The following is a 22,847-nucleotide window of genomic DNA, read 5'->3' as shown; positions in this document are numbered from 1 at the left end:
AAATGTAAATAACTGATTATTTCAATTTCAGGTTCCTCAAGTTGAAGGAAGGTGCTCGTAAGTTTCTAGGAAAATGACAATCTTTGCTCTGTCTTGGAGTGGCTGATGGAAAACACACATTCACATAAAGAAACAAGCAAATTCTGACTCTCTTTACATCAGCTACAAAGGCACATTAAGCTTCGTATTAAGGGCAATAGGTGATACAAATTATGAAGTTTTAATGGCTGCCATTGGAATGAGCTAGACTGATGTGATTAAAAACGTGCATATCTACGACAGTCTCAAAAAGAGAAAAGAGAGGGAGGGAGGGAGAGAGAGAGAGAGAGAGAGAGAGAGAGAGAGAGAGAGAGAGAGAGAGAAACTAAACATTCAATTTTCTGAGAACCTTTCAAAAACCACCTAGACTGATCCAGATATTTTCATTTCTGGCGAGACATTCCAGTTGAAGGGTATTTTAATGAAGACATATTCTGTTTGCTCAGTGATGAATTACATATATCGTATCCCTATAGCAAGGAGAGTTCTTGAAATTGTTTTCATAATTTTGGTTTCGAGTTTCACAGTACCATACTTGGAAAGCATATCACTCTATTGCCTATGACTGTAAATACCGTAGTTATATATACCAGTAGTTATAGCATGCTCGTGTTAACATAATATTTCATGAAGACATTTCAGCATTTATGTCTATACCGGTAATCAGTGGCTTCCCAAATGAAGATTTGGAATCTCAAACAGTTTTGAAAAGTTGCAGTTGTGCTTCTTCTATGTCTGCCTCTTTCCCGCAATCACTTTGACAGTTAAGGAAGAGGTGCAAGGCAAGAGAATAAGGTTCGGATATTCACTTTCTTTTTTCTAAAATACAAAATTAAATTAATATGGTATTATCATTTTATTGTTGCATGTCCACTTACCGGCATTTCACCGCCTTGAGTATCAGCTGCACTAGTTGATTCACCTCGATCCGACATTTTCTGGTGGAACAAAAAAATCAGTTCGTTGAAATACCAGAGACTCTGAACATAACTCTTTTAATCATTAACCTTCCATAATTCTTACCGCAAAGTGGACCTAAGGTTGTTTATTTTTTTCACTACACTATCACAAGTTGCATCTGGCTCTAGACATTCCAGTTTTTGTATTAAAACATTGTATGTGGTCGCTTTTTTTCCACAATTGGAATAAGCAGCACATTTTGTATCCCAAAGTTCAGAGAGATTCCGGTAACAGTCAATAAAATCTAAAAGTGCATCTTTCTTTTTCATATATGTCATGATTGTGACGGAATGAGGGTCTAGTGACGACAATTAGATTATCAGAGAGAACTGCACAGTTTATAGTCACAAAAGACAAGTCTGGCATCCTGCCTGTATTGCGCAGATATCTCTGGTAATCGTACAGTTTATCGCTCTGACATGTCATATGTGATAAACTGCGTAGTTAAATTGAAGGTATGTAGATACCTTTAATAAATTTACTCAGGCAGTTAGTTACCGGTATGCACATCCCTCAGTGAAGTTTATCGATGAGACAAAAGAAAATAATGGCATCAATTACGAGCATGTCAATGTGACAATTATAACAAAAATAAAATAAACATGTTTTCAGTGTCTGCAGAAAACCGCGTGTACAGTCACTATTTATGCCTAGTCATGACATCCACAATATTACAAAAAGTCTATATTTATTCTGTATTGCAGATTCTAATATTTACTATTCGTGTCATTTTTGTGATAACAAGGATTAATATACAAAGCTTGTAGGTACTGTAACGCAGAGTCTATCTTCAAACTTTTGCAAAATTCGTACTTCATCGTCAATAATACACTACATTTGTCTTTCTTGGAAATTTTTGGTAACAGTATCCCAGTTCTCATTGTGTAGGGCTTCCTACGTGATAAGATGAATATTTTTGAGAATTTTCCTGCGCATACAAGTGTTTGCACGTCATGTAATTCGTGGTAAATTATGAACTACAGTTGAGTATTCTATAAACTTTAGAAGCTACTGTATATCTTTCCAGAAAATCATTCCCCCTTATCGTAGTGCTGGCACTTCTGTGATTAGTGCAATATTCCCACATTTTTCCGCTCACTGACCCCATTGCTCCTAACCTACTGTATGAAATTTTACAATCGTGACAAATTTTGCTCTTATGAATTCAACTACAGCGATGTAATAAAGTGTATTGCACCGTTTATGACTGTCAGTTGTATTCCCTATTAGTTTCCCCTTAAACAATAGCATATATTACCAACATTTATTGTACAATCCACATTGTTATGCGGCTCTGTTATGTTGCAGTCACAGTGGCACCGATATCGGTGAATTCCGCCAATGACCGACATTGGACAAAGATGGTCCATCTTTTCAAATCAACATGCCACTTAGGCTGTGGTCACATAGTCAGTCCCATCTCCCAAACGTACAGACTCCAGATGACAATCATTGAAATTCAAATCAGTTTGTTTTTTCGCTCAAATTGATGCCGTTCTTGCACATGAAATATGGAACGTGAGAAATTGATAAGTTTAATTCAAGAAAGAGGGAGTGAGTGGCAGCCTGAGGGTGAAAATAGCATATTTGGGATATAGTCTGGAATCTAAGGACTGAAATCACAGGTTTATTTAAAACCTCAGATAACACACAATCTTGTTGGAAATTTTAGGCATAAATTATAACCTCAAAAATTAATTTGTTCAAGAGAAGAGGATGGCATGTCTATTATGCTTATAGCTACTGTACTGGATGTTTTTGTAGTAGGTTGTCATTAGTTGTGTACAAATTATTATTATTACTGCTTAGTGGTGTTTCATACCAGTAGCCTAGTAATACTGTTAATATGAAGTGGTTTGCGAATGTGGTGTACAATATATATTGCCACTTTTATGAGCTTTAGTTTTTCAGAACATCTTCTGCTACACTTTATGCTTGTCTTTCACTCATGTGCTACAGGGCAGTCACTTCAAGTTAACTTACATGCATTAGCACAACTTTACATAAATACAGCAAAAACAGTGTGTTGCATTTAATTATCACCACGAATTATCTGAAGTATGTAACAGAACATTTCTACCGTCATCTCATATACTCTTAAAACTTGTATGGTTATTCCGATAACTGAGGACAGTGTGTATAGTACTCACCATGTTCTTCACGAGACAGGCAAGCTTTTTTAGGTGTGGGATTATAACCTCAAAAAATAATTTGTTCAAGTGACAAGGATGACTTATCTTTTGCTCAAGTTACTGTAATGGATCTTTCTGGGTTGTGGTAGTGGACATCAGCTGTCTACAAATTATTATTACTGCTTACTGGCGTTGTTTTTATGGCAGTAGGGTGGTGATTCTGTTACATGAAATGGTTTGCAAATGTGATGTACGTGTTTCCACTTTTCAGTGCTGTACGTGTTCAGAGTATCTTACTCTAAACTTTGTCTGCCTTTCACGCGTATAGTGAATGAGTCATTGAAGGTTAATTTATGTATGCCTGCACAATGTTAAATACACTCCTGGAAATGGAAAAAAGAACACATTTACACCAGTGTGTCAGACCCACCATACTTGCTCCGGACACTGCGAGAGGGCTGTACAAGCAATGATCACACGCACGGCACAGCGGACACACCATGAACCGCGGTGTTGGCCGTCGAATGGCGCTAGCTGCGCAGCATTTGTGCACCGCCGCCGTCAGTGTCAGCCAGTTTGCCGTGGCATACGGAGCTCCATCGCAGTCTTTAACACTGGTAGCATGCTGCGACAGCGTGGACGTGAACCGTATGTGCAGTTGACGGACTTTGAGCGAGGGCGTATAGTGGGCATGCGGGAGGCCGGGTGGACGTACCGCCGAATTGCTCAACACGTGGGGCGTGAGGTCTCCACAGTACATCAATGTTGTCGCCAGTGGTCGGCGGAAGGTGCACGTGCCCGTCGACCTGGGACCGGACCGCAGCGACGCACGGATGCACGCCAAGACCGTAGGATCCTACGCAGTGCCGTAGGGGACCGCACCGCCACTTCCCAGCAAATTAGGGACACTGTTGCTCCTGGGGTATCGGCAAGGACCATTCGCAACCGTCTCCATGAAGCTGGGCTACGGTCCCGCACGCCGTTAGGCCGTCTTCCGCTCACGCCCCAACAACGTGCAGCCCACCTCCAGTGGTGTCGCGACAGGCGTGAATGGAGGGACGAATGGAGACGTGTCGTCTTCAGCGATGAGAGTCGCTTCTGCCTTGGTGCCAATGATGGTCGTATGCGTGTTTGGCGCCGTGCAGGTGAGCGCCACAATCAGGACTGCATACGACCGAGGCACACAGGGCAAACACCCGGCATCGTGGTGTGGGGAGCGATCTCCTACACTGGCCGTACACCACTGGTGATCGTCGAGGGGACACTGAATAGTGCACGGTACATCCAAACCGTCATCGAACCCATCGTTCTACCATTCCTACCGAGCGGGGTGGCGCAGTGGTTAGACACTGGACTCGCATTCGGGAGGACGACGGTTCAATCCCGCGTCCGGCCATCCTGATTTAGGTTTTCCGTGATTTCCCTAAATCGCTCCAGGCAAATGCCGGGATGGTTCCTCTGAAAGGGCACGGCCGACTTCCTTCCGCATCCTTCCCTAATCCGATGAGACCGATGACCACGCTGTCTGGTCTCCTTCCCCAAACCAACCAACCAACCAATCTACCATTCCTAGACCGGCAAGGGAACTTGCTGTTCCAACAGGACAATGCACGTCCGCATGTATCCCGTGCCACCCAACGTGCTCTAGAAGGTGTAAGTCAACTACCCTGGCCAGCAAGATCTCCGGATCTGTCCCCCATTGAGCATGTTTGGGACTGGATGAAGCGTCGTCTCACGCGGTCTGCACGTCCAGCACGAACGCTGGTCCAACTGAGGCGCCAGGTGGAAATGGCATGGCAAGCCGTTCCACAGGACTACATCCAGCATCTCTACGAACGTCTCCATGGGAGAATAGCAGCCTGCATTGCTGCGAAAGGTGGATATACACTGTACTAGTGCCGACATTGTGCATGCTCTGTTGCCTGTGTCTATGTGCCTGTGGTTCTGTCAGTGTGATCATGTGATGTATCTGACCCCAGGAATGTGTCAATAAAGTTTCCCCTTCCTGGGACAATGAATTCACGGTGTTCTTATTTCAATTTCCAGGAGTGTATATTCAGCAAAGAGATTTTGAGTAGCCCCTACTTGTAGAGGTGAGAGTTGAGGTCTATTAAAAAATCCAGTTCTCACATTAAAGATGCAGTTCTGGTTCAAGCAAAACCACAAGTGACTCTTTTATATTTGACATCTGTCAATTACATCTTTCTAATAATTGGGCCTATATCACATTCTGGAAAATACAGTTTCAATGCTTGTGTGTGCTATGTTAGATGTTATTTACGATGCTCTAAAAACTAATTTAAAATCTAATATTTTCACTCTTCCCCCCCCCCCCCCCCCCCCCCCCCCCCCAAACCGAATTTTGAAGCTGTGCAAGCGTACTAAGACACACTGTAATACTGATTTTCTTTATTAAAAGCAACATTCTATCTGAAATAATACTGCCACCAGGAATATTGATACCTGTGGACAAGGGCAGTGCTACCATTGTTTTGGACAAGCAGGATTACATTCAATGTAATGTCTGATTCAGCATATCAGAGGGGGGGGGGGGGGGGGGGGAGAGAGAGAGAGAGAGAGAGAGAGAGAGAGAGAGAGAGAGAGAGAGAGAGAGAGGAGAGGAGAGATTCCTTATCGTAGGAGACTATCCAGAGTCTCAATTCTTATTGGTCATATTTTGTGGAAATATGATGTAAAGTTTGTGTTTCAACTACCATCAAATATCAGGGTTCTTTTAGGTTCCATAAAGGGCAATCTAGGCTTGCATAAGATGAGCGTATACCATGTTTCTTGCAGTTCTGGTGTGTCATACATTGGTCAGACTACAAGGACTATGGAGGACCAGTGTACTGAGGGCATAAGTGGCACACATTCTCACAACATCCGAGCAGATTTGCCATTGTCTTGGCACCAGTCATCCAATAGAATATAACAACATGTAGGTTCTGACATACACTTCATCTACATCTACATTTACACTCTGCAAGCCACCCAACGTAGTGTGGCGGAGAGCACTTTATGTGCCACTATCATTACCTTCCTTTCCTGTTCCAGTTGCCTATGGTTCGTGGAAAGAACAACTGCCGGAAAGCCTCCGTGCGTGCTTGAATCTCTCTAATTTTATATTTGTGATCTCCTCGGGAGGTATAAGTAGGGGGAAGCAATATATTCGATACCTCATCCAGAAATTGACCCTCTCGAAACCTGGACAGCAAGCTACACTGCAATGCAGAGCGCCTCTCTTGCAGAGTCTGCCACTTGAGTTTGCTAAACATCTCCGTAATGCTATTATGCTTACCAAATAACCCTGTGACAAAACGTGCCGCTCTTCTTTGGATCTTCTCTATCTCCTGTCAACACAACCTGGTACGGATCCCACACTGATGAGCAATACTCAAGTATCAGTTGAACGAGTGTTTTGTAAGCCACCTCCTTTGTTGATGGACTACATTTTCTAAGGACTCTCCCAATGAATCTCAACCTGGCACCCGCCTTACCAACAATTAATTTTATATGATCATTCCACTTCAAATCGTTCCGCACGCATACTCCCAGGTATTTTACAGTAGTAACTGCTACCAGTGTTTGTTCCGCTATCATATAATCGTACAATAAAGGATCCTTCTTTCTATGTATTCGCAATACATTATATTTGTCTATGTTAATGGTCAGTTGCCACTCCCTGCACGAAGTGTCTATCTGCTGCAGATTTTCATGCATTTCGCTGCAATTTTCTAATGCTGCAACTTCTCTGTATACTACAGCATCATCCGTGAAAAGCCGCATGGAACTTCGGACACTATCTACTAGGTCATTTATATATATTGTGAAAAGCAATGGACCCCTAAAACTCCCCTGTGGCACGCCAGAGGTTACTTTATCGCCTGTAGACGTCTCTCCATTGATAACAACATGCTGTGTTATGTTTGCTGAAAACTCTTCAATCCAGCCGCACAGCTGGTCTGATATTCCATAGCCTCTTACTTTGTTTATCAGGCGACAGTGTGGAACTGTATCGAACGCCTTCCGGATGTCAAGGAAAATGGCAATCTAACTGGGAAACTATATCTAATATTTTCTGGGTCTCATGAACAAATAAAGTGAGTTGGGTCTCACACAATCGCTGTTTCTGGAATCCATGTTGATTCCTACAGAGTAGATTCTGGGTTTCCAGAAATGACATGATACGCGAGCAAAAAACATGTTCTAAAATTCTACAACAGATCGATGTCGGAGATACAGGACTATAGTTTTGCACATCTGCTCGATGACCCTTTTTGAAGACTGGGACTACCTGTGCTCTTTTCCAATCATTTGGAACCTTCCATTCCTCTAGAGACTTGCGGTACATGGCTGTTAGAAGGGGGGCAAGTTCTTTCGCGTACTCTGTGTAGAATCAAATTGGTATCTAGGTCAGGTCCAGTGGACTTTCCTCTGTTGAGTGATTTGAGTTGCTTTTCTATTCCTTGGACACTTATTTCAATGTCAGCCATTTTTTTGTTTGTGCGAGGATTTAGAGGAGGAACTGCAGTGCGGTCTTCCTCTGTGAAACAGCTTTGGAAAAAGGTGTTTAGTATTTCAGCTTTACGCGTGTCATCCTCTGTTTCAATGCCATCCTCATCCCAGATAGTGTTACTAAGGAAACTGTTTACATTAAATTAGTAAGTAACGTTATACATGGAGATGGTAGCTTTTGTTTAAATTCTGTATGGAATCCTTCTCTCTCACGTGTTTAAAAACAGAGGGGCAGAGTTTATGCTACCTCACTTTTGGCGGTTGTCAATGACATCACATGGCTGTATTCCCATAAGTTATTTGAACAAAACTATACATGCTTTCAGGGACAATGTTACCAGGGTACATTTGGAACTTTGAAGTATTATGTGGGTAGGACAATGCTGTAACCAATGTTGCCCTATGACTACTTGACAATTTAGCAGATACTGGGCACACACTGTTCACTGATTGATTCTATACCAAGTGTTTCGTTAGCAACAGCTCTTGAAGCAAAAGGCACTGATCTCATTGGCACTGTCAAAAGGACAGAAGAGGAATAACATTTGATTTGCATGCTACATCTCTTCATCACAATGAAATGATTTTTTGTCATAAGGAAAACATTTTAGCCTTATAATGGAAATACAGAAATGGTGTTTTCATGACAAACACAAAGCACAGTGGAGACATTATTTCCTATACTTACAGGAAAGGAGCGGGGAAAAAATATCAAACCAGCAGCAGTCCTTGATTAAAATAAAAACAAGTTTGGTGTAAATCTAAGTGACCAGACAATGTCATACGGAATTTTTGACCATCGCTCTTTCATTTCATCTATTTCTCATGGCTATTTCCAAGGCAGGTAATGCAAAAAAAAATTAGTGCCAGCCAGTTTATTATTGCTGTTTGTAAGGACCTGTGCATGACATGAAGTACTGACTCCAACCTTCCACAAGTGGTGCTAATATTTGACAACTAGCTGGAAATTATATCCTGGATAGAATACTATACCATCAAGAAGAAAGAAAGCACAGAAAACATGTAAAGTGTGCTCAGAAAGGAGGAGGAGCGGCAGCCAAGAAAAAAGATGCATCTTCTCAGTGCAGTGTATGTAAAGTGGTGTTTTGTGTGCAACCATGCTTCCAGCTCTCACACATGAAAAAGGACTACCAGAAGTAATAAGTCATTTTCCTTGACATATATTGTACATAACATAATCCTAGAATCGGCATTGTTTTTCTCACCTACTGATGAAAGATGTGTGAGTACAACAATATAACATTTTCATAAAGAACAATTAATAAACTTTTTTTTTCTAAGCTTGCACCTGAGAGTCAAAGTAAAATTAAAATGCCCAGCACTGGGGAGAGGAGATGTTGGCACAGGAGTAAGCAGATCTAGGTGTTTGCCAATCTTAGTGTTAATCATCTGTGATAATTCATGAGACATGTGCATTTTACTAACTACTGGTTATTGTTTAAATATGATGTATTATTTGAAACAGAATTAGTTTCTGCAGCAGCAATGTGCAATGCTGCTGCAATTTTATCCAATATGTTAAAACTTTGTTTTAATATTCTGAATGAAAGCAATGTGCCAGAAATTCATTCATTACTAATGTTATTCTGAAGTGTTAAATATAATAATCATCGCATAGATATATGCTCCCAAAGAATTTTTGACCAAAATATTATTCAAAAAATTTTGTTTGAGGAACTGGGTTTTTGTTTCATTTTAAATGTGTAGCACGAACACATGCATGGATGCATATATTGTTATTTCAGGCATATTATGAGGTCAAACAACACTTTTTTCTTGTTTTTAAACTGTAAAACATTTTATGTTCAACACTACCATGTCTTTTGTTAGCAATTTCGTAGTGGTAATTATTCTCTTGCTTTATTGAATATTGCAGGTAGCACTAAGTGTCAGAAAACTGAAATTCAGTTTAAAAACAATTCTCAGGGTCTTATACAGATCTCCCATTTCATTCACATACAGTATATCTCAGGTGACAGTGTAGTTTCTTGTTGAACTCTCTCCATTTGGTTCATCACATAGGCACACCCCTTTAACACTACCTTATTTAAATTCCCTAAATTTACAATACGCACAACTGTCATAATGAGCAGAAGGCCTTCGTTGATTGTTGTAACAACTTCCATAGTGATATTTACACTAGAAATTTTGGAAGCGAAGTAACCACAGAGACTTGTGTTTCAACCAGCACAGTGTTCACACAGCACTTGAAGGGTGGGGGACTGGTTAAGTTACAATATCCAGTGCAATAGTAGCTGTAATTAGTATTGTTAAGAATGAAATTTTCACTCTGCATTGGGCTGCGTGTTGATATGAAACTGCCTCACAGATTAAAACTGTTTGCTGGACCTTTGCCTTTTTACAGGCAGATGCTCTACCAACTGAGCTATCCAAGCACATTTCCTAGATTAAGAGAGAAAGAAAAAATTGCAGCACTCAGGCATCTGGGAAGACATAAATCATAATCTTGTGGACATATTATCTACCAAATGAAAACCTGATGATCAATGAACTGCAGATGGTATGCATTTAGGCAGTGTAAGATTTCAAAACCTGATATGTATGGAATGAAAATTTTCTGGATATGTCACTCTAAAAACTTCTATCCATTGAAAAGGCTAGCATATCTCAAAAAAGAAGGAAATGAAAGAGGTAAAAATTTTGCTTTCAGTGGTGTCACTCAACTTGCAACAGACTATTCAGTATTTGCTGGAATATCATAATGTATAGTTTCTTCACACCTATGGATCTGGCAGATTTCATACTATAGCATGGGTTGACAGTTGTAGGAATAGTAATAGTCTTACTAAATAAAACATTTGTATGTAGAGAATTTTCGCCAAAGAAAAGCGGGAAGGAACATATTACAGAATTTGGTTTCACTTGTGATCATACACAACTATGGTACATGCCAAAAAAGAGTAAGTGTGTAGTGCTACTTTCTACAACTACTGAACGTGCTTCTAAGCCTGACATAATAAAGTACTATAATGAAAAGAAAGGTAGGTGGACTCATTAGATCAGTTGGTGCATACTTACTCCTGCATCACATGTAGTATTTTTTAATGAGAACCTGACGTCATTGAACTCGCTGAAGATTTGGTCCAACCACATATCAAAAGAATGTCAAAACTAGGATTTCAGAAAGCTGGAGGCTGAGGATGGTACAGCAGCTGGTCTGCTCCGTTGGGCCTTCATAGCCAGTTTGGGTGGAGTTTATTTTTTAGCGAAGTACTAACAGAATAAAAACTCTTAGAAAAGTAGCATTGTTACATGTGTGACACTAAAAAAGGAAAAATACAGAAACCTGTTAGTAGTAACTGCAGAAGAAACTTCACGGTGAGCATTCAACCTCTATAGCGAAGTGCAGTAACTGCTCTAGTGACACAAAAACAGAATGTTTCCAGGATTAAAGTCTATTGATATAGTTTGAAAATTTATAACAAATATAGAGGAACTTTTTGCAGGGTTTACCATTCAGTGAATTTTAGAAAAAAACAATAAAAAATTACTTAACAACATCAAATATTTACACTGATATTGGTTGGTTTAAAAGAGGGAAAGGGACCAAACTACGAGGTCATCGGTCCCTTGTTCCTAATAAAACAATGCCACAAGTGTGAGAATAAAACAGACGAGCCATATAACACAAAACAGAAAGAAAAGAAAGACCACAAAAACGAAGGAAAGCCAACGAACACTAAAAGGAACAAAAGGACAAGAAAACAACAGAGAGATGCAAGAAACAGAAGAGAGCAAAACAAGGAAGCAGATTACAGCGGCTCGCTGACCATGACAATAGAAAGGAAAAGTCAGCCACCCTGCAACTCATTAAAACCTCCAACCTAAAAGCATTAGGGTGGAGGCCACAGAGGGACAAAGGACATGTGCCAAAACTCAGATTGAGTGATAAAACCCACGCTCACAGATGAAACGTAAAACCAAATCGACCGATCAGGCATTGTCTGCTAAAATCAATGATAATGAAGTCACAGGGCAGACAAAGAAGGACAGAGCAGAAGAATATGGGCCACTGTCAACCTGGCGCCGCACCGACAATCAGGCAGGTCTTCACACTGCAGGAGGTAGCCGTGGGTCGCCCAGGCCTGGCCAATGTGGAGCCAGCAGAGAACCACAGAGTCCCTGCGAGAGGTCTTCATCGACGACTTCCACACATTCATGGTCCCCTTAATGGCTCACAGTTTGTTGTGTGTACTGAGATTTTGCAATTCTGCCTCCCAAAGCTGAAAACCCTAGCAGCGTAATAACGAACGCAGGTCAGTTGTGGGGATGCCCATCTCCAGAAGTGGTTTCCGGGTAGCCTGTTTGGCCAGCCTGTCAGCAAGTTCATTTCCTGGGATTCTGATGTGACCAGGAGTCCAGACAAACAACACTGAACAACTGGACCGCCCCAGGGCATAGATGGACTCCTGGATGGACGCTACCAAAGGTTGATGACGGTAGCACTGGTTGATAGATTTCAGGCTGCTCAAGGAGTCAGTACATAAGACTTCCCAGGGCTTGAATGGAGATACTGAAGTGCACAAGAAATGGCCACCAGTTCTGCAGTGAATACACTGCAACCATCGGGTAAGGAATGCTGTTCAATATGGCCGCCGTGAACATAGGCAAAGCTAACACGACCATCTGCCTTCGAGCTTTCGGTGTAAACCACTTCAGAGCCCCAGAAGTGGAGGTGGTAAAGGGAAGGACTCCAGTTCGGAGAGAGGGGACCGCATGCGAACTGCAATCATTTGCCCCAACCTGGGCTGCCGATGCAAGAGATGGACTGCCGCATGTGGGAAAAGGAGCAATAATTCGGATGCTCAGGAGAACTACAAATGTGTGCTACGTAACTGCGAGCAGTTGTCCATGTCACATCTGCAATGGAGGGACTCCAGTCTCCAGTACGCTGGTCACTGGACTCGGCCTAGCTCCTGTCGCTGGTCCAACCCCGCGGTGGTGCACAGGGTAGAGTAAATGCAATGCTGAGGGCACTGTCGAACCATAAACCACACTCCCATAGTCAGTTCGGGATTGGACAAGGGCTCTGTAAAGCCACAGCAGCATAGAGCAATCTGCACCCCAATTGGTGTTGCTCAGGCAACAGAGGAGGGCACTGAGGTCCTGCCAGCACTTCTGCTTAAGCTGATGAAGATGATGGAGCAAAGTCAATCGAGCGTCGAAAACCAGCCCTAAGAATCTATTTGTCTCCACTACATTGTGTGGCCCGTCATAAAAGTAAAGTTCTGGGTCCGGATGAATGGTACGACGCCGACAGAAGTGCATAACAAATGACTTTGCGGCGGATGAAAACTGGAAGACGTGGGCTAAATCCCTTAAGTGCGCCTTGTGGATGGCTCACTGTGGGTGACAGTAACACCAGTACTGGAGCAGCAGTACAAAATGCAGAAGTTGTCTGCATACAGAGAAGGTGAGGCGGAGGGCCCGACAGCTGCTGCTAGACCGTGAATGCTACTAGACTGTTAATGGCCACTAAAAATACAGAGAGACATGCAATACAGAGCCCTGTGGGACTCCATTCTCCCGGATATGGATTTAACTATGGGAGGCACCAACTTGGACACCGAAAGTACAGAGAGACAGGAAGTTTTCGATAAATCGGGAATGGGCCCCAGAGACCCCACTCATACAATATGGCAAGGATATGATGTCGCCACGTCGTGTCGTGCTTTACATAACTCAAAAAAAGATGGCAACCAGGTGTAGCTGTCTGGAAAAGGCTGTTCGGATGGCAGAATCGAAGGACACAAGATTATCAGCGGTAGAACGACCCTGGCGGAAGCCACCCTGGCACAGAGCCAGTATGCCACGTGACTCCAAGACCCAACCCAAACACCAACACACAATACATTCCAGCACCTTACAAAGAACGTTGGTGAGGCTGATGGGTCGATAGCTATCCACATGAAGTGGGTTTTTACCAGTTCTGAGCACCAGAATGACGGTGCTCGCCTGCCATTGTGATGGAAAGACGCCATCACACCATATCTGTTTGAAGGTTATGAGGAGATGTCGCTTGTAGTCAGATGAGAGAATTTTAATCATCTGGCTGTGGATACGATGAAGCCCAGGAGCTGTCGGGGCAATGTGCAAGGGCACTGAGGAGCTCCCACTCTGTAAATGGGGTGTTACAACATTCACTGTGGCATGTAGTGAATGAGAGGACGTTCCCTTCCAGCCGCTGTTTCAGAGTGCAAAAGGCTGAGGAGTAATTCTCCAATGCAGAGGCCCGAGCAAAGTGCTCGGCAATGGCATTTGTGTCGGTAGATAACACGCCATTTATGGCAAAACTGGGAACACCTGTTGGGGTCTGGTACCTGAATAGGAGTTTGATATTTGCCCAGACTTGGGAAGGTGATGTATGGCACCCAATGGTCGAGATATAGCTCTCCCAACACTCCTGCTTCCATTGTTTGATAAGCTGGCGAACAAGGGCACGGAGCCGTTTAAAGGTTATGAGGTGCTACCATGATAAAATAGCTTGGGTATTCTAGGGTTAATACTGACACGTACAGGTGCACTGGTTAAATCCAAAAAGGCACTTAAAATGATATGGCAGAGGCCATCGGATTAATTGTTAGCTTATATGATGGTAAATGATCCAATTTTTATTTGTTTTAAGTAGCTGTGAAAGACTGTGATGGTATGCAAAGAATAAATACAAAACTTTATTATGTTACCATGAACGGGACATGGACAAAAATGTGGAAACATAACACATTACAATGCCTAATACAGTGTACGAAATACTCTGAAATTCAGAACAGCTTCTAACTGTCTTGGAATGGATACATACAGGCTGTGTGTGGTTTTGAAAGGGGATGTATACCAATTTAACTCCAAAATAGGGATAAGTTCAAGTAATGATTATCGAGGTTGATAGCAATCACTCACGCTTCTCTCCAAAGCCGACCATAATGACTCAATAATATTGAGGTCTAGCGGCAAGGCACATGCGACAATTCATCCTTGGGCTCACAAAACCAGTCCTGGGTGATGCGAGTTGTGTGAACAGGGGACCTTTCATCTTGGAACACAGAATCACCATAGGGGAACAAATATTGTACAATGGGATGTACCTGCTCAGCAAAAACAGTCACATAATCATTCGCAGTAACATGGCTTTGCAGACAAACCATGGGACTCATTGAATGCCACGATGTGACTGCATAAATCATCACTGAATCCTCAGAATGTTTCACTCTTGGGATGTAAACTCGGTCAAAAATTGGAAACAGTGTGAAACTAGGCTCATCTGATCAAATTATTTTCTTCCATTGCTCCAAAGCCTGAAAGCCTGAATTGGCATTCATGGTTAGCGGTTTTGGAATGCCAGCTTGACCTGTAATTCCCTGCTTAAGGAGCTCATTTCATGCTATTTTGGTGCTGACAGGATTCACAAGCCTTCTGTTCAGTTCTGCAATGACTTTTTCAGCTGTTGGCCTTGTATTTTTCATCATAATTCTCTTCAGTGACCTTCGTTCATGAACACTCACCATACACTTTTGTCTGTGTTTGACTTAATGGATAATGAATTTCCACTTGCCCTGTATGTGATATGAATTTTCAACACAGTGCCTCCTGAAACTTCAGCTACTTTGGTTATGGAAGCACCTACCATACGACCACCCACAATTTGTCCACAATGAAATTCACTTAACTCAAACATAATGCACTCACATCTACACAAAACACTGTTCTGATGATGAATGGCACTTGTAATGTCTTTCTGGACATCTTACTGAGCATAACCTTGACAAATGTTAGAAACACAAAGATATCTTAAAGGGAAATGGAAATTTTATTCCAATTTTTTCTCTCGTTATAAACACTTACCACTTTCTTGTGTGCTGCAGCTTCAGATCTTAATGGAAACTTGCGATCCTTGTCACCTAACAGATCCTGAAATTAAAACAATACTAGTGAGGCTAATTTACAATTACTTGTTTAGTGTTCAGATAAACATTGCACTAGCCAAAATGCAGCAGCTTTGTGCTGTTCTCTGATATATTCAGAAAGAGCTGGAAATTCCCCTGACTGCTGTCAAAAAATTGGAATGTGCTTCGAATGGGTGTATTGAGCAAACCACAGAGGGTCATGTATCAGAGATATCAAATAATATTGTCTGCAATGGATATTGTATCCTCTGCAAGAAGTATACAGTACAGCATCTGTCATGTTTGGCCACTCGACGGTGAGTGGCAATCAGTCGTAGGTCTAGGGATCTTGTACACACAACGCAAGTGTACTGGGAGAACTCAGGGTATAACCCCATCCCCTTAACCAACAAGTTTGAAGTTTATCTTCCTAAAACTGAGCCAGTCTGACCACTGCCGAGTCTCATGTCATGAGGAAGCAAATACAGAAGGGTGGGGTATGTTAACCATGGGCAGTTCAAATGCACAGTGAATGATGGTACATCTTAGGGAAATGGCAGTAAGAGCTGGGAAGGCTCACCTTGTGCTCTCTGTGAGAATATCTGGAGGTCTTATTCAACAATGAGAAGAGGCTGTTCCAACAGCCATTGAGGGAACAAGATGTAGTCAACTGCTGGTTGCATTTTGAAATAAATGATGCCTGTTATCTGGGGTCTGAAAATGTACTTGGATCATTCCACTGACTGGCAGAGACAGTTGAAAAGGCCAGCATTGCTCAAGGAGTTTCAACAACTCTCACAATCCACAAAATTTTGCCCAGAATTGATAGGGGCCCTTTGGTTCTGGGCTGAGTAGAAGACTCAGTAACAAGCTAAGGTGTGAATAACTGGACATATGCCATAGGGTTAACAATTGTAGGACCCATAAATGGGTCAAGGGTGCACTACACATCAGAGACTGCTATTGAGGTCGCTGGCTGTGTGTGAAGTGTACACAAAGGCTTTTTAGTTTCAGTAACTCTCAGTCCAATCCACATAATGATAACTGTAGGATACTCCAAAGTACTAGTTTAAGAACCATAGAAACGGCCCTAGTGATGAAATGATTAAAATCCTAGTGATCAAATGGCAAAGCATTGGTAACAAAGTTGCATAGCGTGAAGCAGTCTAAAAATCAAAAGAGCTTGTATATTATTAGGTGCAGAAAGGTGGCTAAAACCACAGAAAGACAGCAATGACATTTCTGGGGTAAATCTAAGTGTATATCAAAAGGACAAGCTAATGGCAAAGGGAGGTGCTGTATTTGTCACAGTACACAAGGAATTCAGATCCACTGAGAAGAAATTGAAGCTTCATGCAAGATTGTTTGCACAAGACTAGTTTTCAAGGGTGGGCATAAACTTGTTATTGGATCTTTCTATTCACCACCAGACTCACACCCAGATATAAGTGAAAACTTTAGAAAAAACTTCAGTTTGCTAGTATGTATGTCATCATCAGAGGAGACTTTAAACGTCGTCATTGGGATGATTACAGTGGTCAGAATGACGAGACATCCTGCAAGACATTACTAAATCCTTTCTCTGAAAACTACTTGGGACAGGTAGTTTTTAAACCTACTCATGATGATAATATATTAGACCCAGTGGCAACAGACCTAACATCTTTGTCCACGTTGAAACTGGTATCAGTGATCATGAGGCAATTGGAGCAACAATGATTACCAAAAGTACAAATGCAGCTTAAACAAATAGGGAGATTTACATATTCATTGTCTAAACAAAGAACTGGCTATGTCATATCTCATAGACAAATTCAAAGCATTTACCTCTTGTCATCCTGAAAGCCATGGATAATGGGAATCAGGTGGATGTAGTATCTCTTAACTTCCAAAAAGCATTTGACTGCACACCACACCCACATTTATTAACCAAAGTATGATTATATGGGGTACTAAAGAAAATATGTGACTGGATTGAGGAGGATCCCTAGATAGGCAGGTAGCAGCATGTTACCTTGGCTAGACAGAAGTAGAAGTAAATTCAGATTTGCTCTAGGAAGGTGTGTTGGGACCTTTGTTGTTCATGTTGTATATTAAAGACATCACAGACAATATTACGAGTAAACTTAGACTTATCTCAGATGACGCAGTTATGTATAAGGGAATATTGCCTGCAAAAGTTGCGCAAATTGTCACTCAGATCTTGATATCATCTGAAACTTATGCAAAAACTGGCAACTTTTTTAAAAATATTCTTGGATGTAAAATTGTGTATAACACAAAATGCAAAATAGTAATATCCTATACTGCATCATGAGTATCAGTTGTAATCCGTCAACTCATATAAATACCTGGGTGTAACAATTTGTACAGATATGAAATCAAACGAACACCTACAACAGTAGTATGAGCATATATGCTGACTAGCTGGGTAAAGAGAGTCAAAGAATGTCCCATAGCGCTTAGAGCCATTTGAGTAAAAGAAATTATTCAGATAGTTAAAAAAGATGAAACCTGGAGATACCTGAAGGTTTTGGATAGATTATATAGTGGTAAGACAGAGGTTTCTATACCAGGTTTAAAATGAAAACCATTTCCAGGGGCTGACATAGCCTTTGACGATAATTTATTGGTTATGAACTGTAGATTAAAGCTGAAGATATTGCAGAGAGGTAGGAAATTAAGGAGATGGGATCTGTATAAATTTTCAAAATTGGAGATTGTTGAGATTTTCAGGGGAAGCATTAGGCAACAATTGTCTAAATCAGAGGAGATGAATAAATTAGAGCATAAATCAGTTGAAGCGCTTGAAAGAAGAAATAGTGAAAGCAGTGGCGATCAAAATATCAGAAAGACGAAGAAAGAGTTGAAAATAAATAATTTAATGGTATCAACACTGTCTTTTGTGTTTAAATATTAATTACAGTCACTGTGGTTCCTCAGTGGCATCAAAAATTATTAAAAAGACAAAGCTTAGTAGATATACTTGCGTAAAGCATGAGATATTGGTCTTAACTGACAAAAGGGAAAGTATAAGAATGCAATCAATGAAGCACACAGAAGGGAGTACAGGCTTCCAAAAAACAAGATTGACAGAAAATGAGAAATGGCACAGCAGGCTGGCTGGTTGGTGGGTTTAAAAGGAGGGGGTGGGGGTGGGGGGGGGGGGGGAGACCAGTTAGGTCATCGGTCCCTTGTTCCGAATAAAACAATGTCACAAGGGTGAGAATAAAACAAGCAAGACTGACAACACAAAATGGAGAGAAAGAAAAAACCACAAGAATGACGGAAGGGCAACAAACACTTAAGTGGAAAAAGGGAGAAGAAACGCAAGAAACAGGTAGAAGAGATTAAAATGACAAAACAGATTACCACAGCTGGCTGACCACGAGAATAAAAAGAAGCCCCCACTCTGCAATGCATTAAAACCTTCACCCAAAAAGCACTAGGGTGGAGGACACAGAGGGACAAAGGACATGCACTAAAATTTAGATCAAATGATAAAACCCACCCTCACGAATAAAACGTAAAATTAAATCAGCCGATGAGGCATTGTCGGATACAATTAGCAGCAAAGAGTCCAGTAAGCGAAGATTTCATCGCACAGGGCAGTGGGACAGTGCAACAGAATATGGGCCACTGTAAACCGGGCACCGCATCGACACTGAGGCGGGTCTTCACAGCACAGGAGGTAGCCGGCAACCACCCAAGCATGGCCAATGTGTAGCCTGTGGAGAACCACAGATTCCCTGTGAGAGGCCTGCATGGAGGACTGCCACACATTCGTAGTCTCCTTAATGGCACGCAGGTTGTTGTGCATACTGAGACGATGTCATTCTGTCTCCCAAAGCTGAAAAACCTGGGGATGTAAAAACGAACACAGGTCAGATATTGGAATGCCGATCTCCATAAGAGGTTTCCGTGTAGCCTGTTTGGCCAGCCTGTCTGCAAGTTCGTTGCCTGGGATTCCGGCATGTCCTGGGGTCCACGCAAACACCACTGAACAACTGGACTGGCCAGGGGTGGGAAAAGGGGACAGTAATTGAGATGCGCACGGGAATCGTAGTCTGCGAAGTAACTGGTGAGCAATTGTGCACACCTGACCTGCAATGGAAGAACTCTCCAGCCACCGCACTGAAGCTGGTCACTGGACTCATCCTAAAAGATCCTGTCACTAGTTAAATGCCACAGTGGTGCACTGGGTCGAGTAAATGCAATGCTGAGGGCACCGCTGAACCATAAACCAGACTCCCATAGTCAAGGCAGGATTGAACAAGGGCTCTGTATAGCTGCAGCAGCTTAAAGTGATCTGCACCCCAGTTGGTGTTGCTCAGGCAGTGGAGGGCATTGAGGTGCTGCCAGCACTTCCGCTTAAGCTGATGAAGGTGAGGAAGCCAAGTTAATCGGGTGTCGATAACCAGTCCTAAAAATCTATACGTCTCCAGTACAGTGAGGGAATCATCAGTAAGGTAAAGTTCTGGTTGCGGATCAACGGGTCGATGGCGACAGAAGTGCATAACACACGACTTAGCGACTGTAAACTGGAAGCTGTGGGTTAGAGCCCATGATTGGACCTTGTGGATGGCTCCCTATAGGTGCCGTGCTCAGCAACACCAGTATTGGTGGCGCAGTAAGAAATGCAGAAGTCGTCTGCATACAGAGAGGGTGAGGCGGACAGCCCTACAGCTGCTGCTAGACCATTAATGGCCACTAAAAATAGAAATACACTCAATATAGAGCCCTGTGGGACCCCATTCTCCTGGATAAGTGTGGTGAGGCACCAACTTGGACACGGATAAAGTACAAAGTGACAGGAAATCCTGGATAAAAATCAGGAGCAGGCCTTGGATACCCCACTCGTATAATGTGGCAGGGATAGATTAGATTATTTTTTCATTCCATAGATCCGTGCTGAGGAGATCCTCATGGATGTGGAACATGTCAATTTTTTATTTTTTTTTTAAAGCTGAAATAACAATACTAGTAGTATGAATATATACAATACATCATTTGTTTATATTAAAAATTTTGTCAATGGAGTAGAAGGAGTTGGCCACTAGTAAGTCTTTCAGGCTCCTTTTAAACTAATCTTTATTTGTAACTAAATTTTTTATGTTTGCTGGCAAATTATTGAAGATGAGTGTTCCTGAGTAGTGGACCCCTTTTTGAACTAAAGTAAGTGCTTTTAAGTCCTTGTGCAGATCATTTTTGTTCCTGGTATTGTATGTATGAACTGAGCTGTTTGTTGGAAAAAGAGATATATTATTTAGGACAAATTTCATTAAGGAGTAAATATACTGAGAGGCAGTAGTAAGTATACCCAGTTTCTACAGCACATCCGTGAATTTACTCCACAAATAATACGTATTACACGCTTTTGGAATCTGAAAACTTTTGTTTGACTTGAAGAGTTACCCCAAAATATTATACCATATGACATTATGGAATGAAAGTAGGCAAATTATGCAAGCTTTTTCATTTTTATGTCGCCTATGTCTGCTAACACTCGAATTGCAAATATAGATTTGTTAAGGCGTTTCTGCAGTTCTGTGGTGTGCTCCTCCCAACCGAATTTATTATCAAGTTGTAATCCCATGAATTTAAGACTGTCAACCTCTTCTATCTGCTCTTCTTCATACTTTATGCATATGCTGGGTGGAAACCTCTTACAGGTTCTGAATTGCATATAGTGAGTCTTTTCGAAGTGTAATGTCAGTGAGTTGGCTTTAAACCATTTACTAATATCCATGAAAATATCATTAGCAGATCTTTCTAGAACTACACTCGACATACTATTTATTGCAATATGATGTCATCAGGTGGTGTCATACACTTTTTGTACATAAAAAAAAAGATGGCAACAAGGTCTGGAAAAGGCTGTTTGGATGGCAGACTCGAGGGACACAAGACTATCAGTGGTAGAGTGACCCAGGCAGAAGCCGCCCTGGCACAGAGCCGTAGGCCACGTGACTCCAGGGTCCAGAGCACTGGAACGATAGTGCTCTCCCACCATTGTGATGGAAAGATGCCATTGCACTAGATCCGGTTGAAGATCATGAGGAGATGTCGTTTGTAGTCAGTTGAGAGATGTTTAAATCATATGATTGTGGATCCGATCAGGCCCAGGAGCTGTGTTGGGGCAATGTGCAAGGGCACTGAGGAGCTCCCACTCTGTAAATGGGGTGTTATAGGGTTCACTGTGGCATGTAGTGAATGAGAGGATGTTCCCTTCCATCCGCCGTTTGAGAGTGCAAAAGGCTGGGGGGATAATTCTCCAACGCAGAGGCTCGAGCAAAGTGCTCGGTAATCGTGTTTGCATCAGTAGATAGCACACCTGCTGGGGTCTGGTACCCAGAAACTCACTTCATCTCTGCCCAGACTTGGGAAGGTGACATGGTCGAGACGTAGCTGTCTCAACACTCCTGTTTCCGCCTTTTGATAAGCTGGCGAACGCGGGCACGGAGCCGTTTAAACGCAATGAGGTGCTCCAGGGAAGGGTGCCGCTTATGCTGCTGTAGAGCTCACCAATGCTTCTTAATTGCCTAAGCAACTTCCGGTGACCACCAAAGGACTGTCTTTCACTGGGGCACCCTAAAGAACAAGGGATCGCGTTTTCCGCCATAGAAACTATCGTTGCAGTTACCTCCCACCACAACGATGTTACCATGTGGGGGGAGATTCAATGGTGACAGCAGAAGTGAAAGTTTCCCAGTCCACCTTGTTTAAAGCCCATCTGAGCAGGCATCTGTGGGCCTGACACCAGGACAATGACAGGAAGATGGGGAAGTGGTCACTACCACACAAGTCGTCATGTGCTCTCCAGTGGATAGATGGGAGAAGGCCAGGGCTGCAAACCAAGAGATCAATGGCCGAATATGTGCCGTGTGCCACACTGAAATGTATGGCGACCCCATTATTTAAGAGGCAGAGGTCGAGTTTGACAGTAAATTTTCGACATCTTAGCCTCGGCCAGTAAGAACTGTGCCACCCCACAAGGGGCTATGAGGGTTAAAATCTCCCAAAAGTAGAAAGGTTTAGGGAGTTTATCAATCAGTGCAGCCAATACATTCAGGGGTACTGCACCATATGGAGGAAGATATATGTCGCAGACAGTTATTTCCTGAGTCGTCATTATCCTGACAGCCACAGCTTCAAAAAGGGTTTGAAGGGGCACACGTTCACTGCATACTGAGTTCAGGACATAGATGCGAACTCCACCTGACACTCTATTATAGTCACTACTGTAATATCCCTTATAGCTGCTGAGGGCAGGGGCCTG

General features: G+C 42.3%; 1 protein-coding gene across 1 annotated transcript in view; it reads right to left on the bottom strand.

Annotated features, from left to right (window-relative positions):
- Positions 1-22,847, bottom strand: part of LOC124803512 — a 55,436-nt gene that overhangs the window by 578 nt on the left and 32,011 nt on the right. The window contains exons 2-3 of the mRNA XM_047264678.1: positions 15,528-15,593; positions 918-977 (exon numbers count right to left, since the gene is read on the bottom strand). Coding sequence (XP_047120634.1) covers positions 918-977; positions 15,528-15,593 — 126 coding nt within the window. The remainder of the gene's footprint in view (positions 1-917; positions 978-15,527; positions 15,594-22,847) is intronic.

This window comes from Schistocerca piceifrons, chromosome 1 (genome assembly GCF_021461385.2).
Source record: "Schistocerca piceifrons isolate TAMUIC-IGC-003096 chromosome 1, iqSchPice1.1, whole genome shotgun sequence".
Taxonomy (NCBI): Eukaryota; Metazoa; Arthropoda; class Insecta; order Orthoptera; family Acrididae; genus Schistocerca; species Schistocerca piceifrons.
This window is presented reverse-complemented; position numbering and strand designations above follow the sequence as displayed.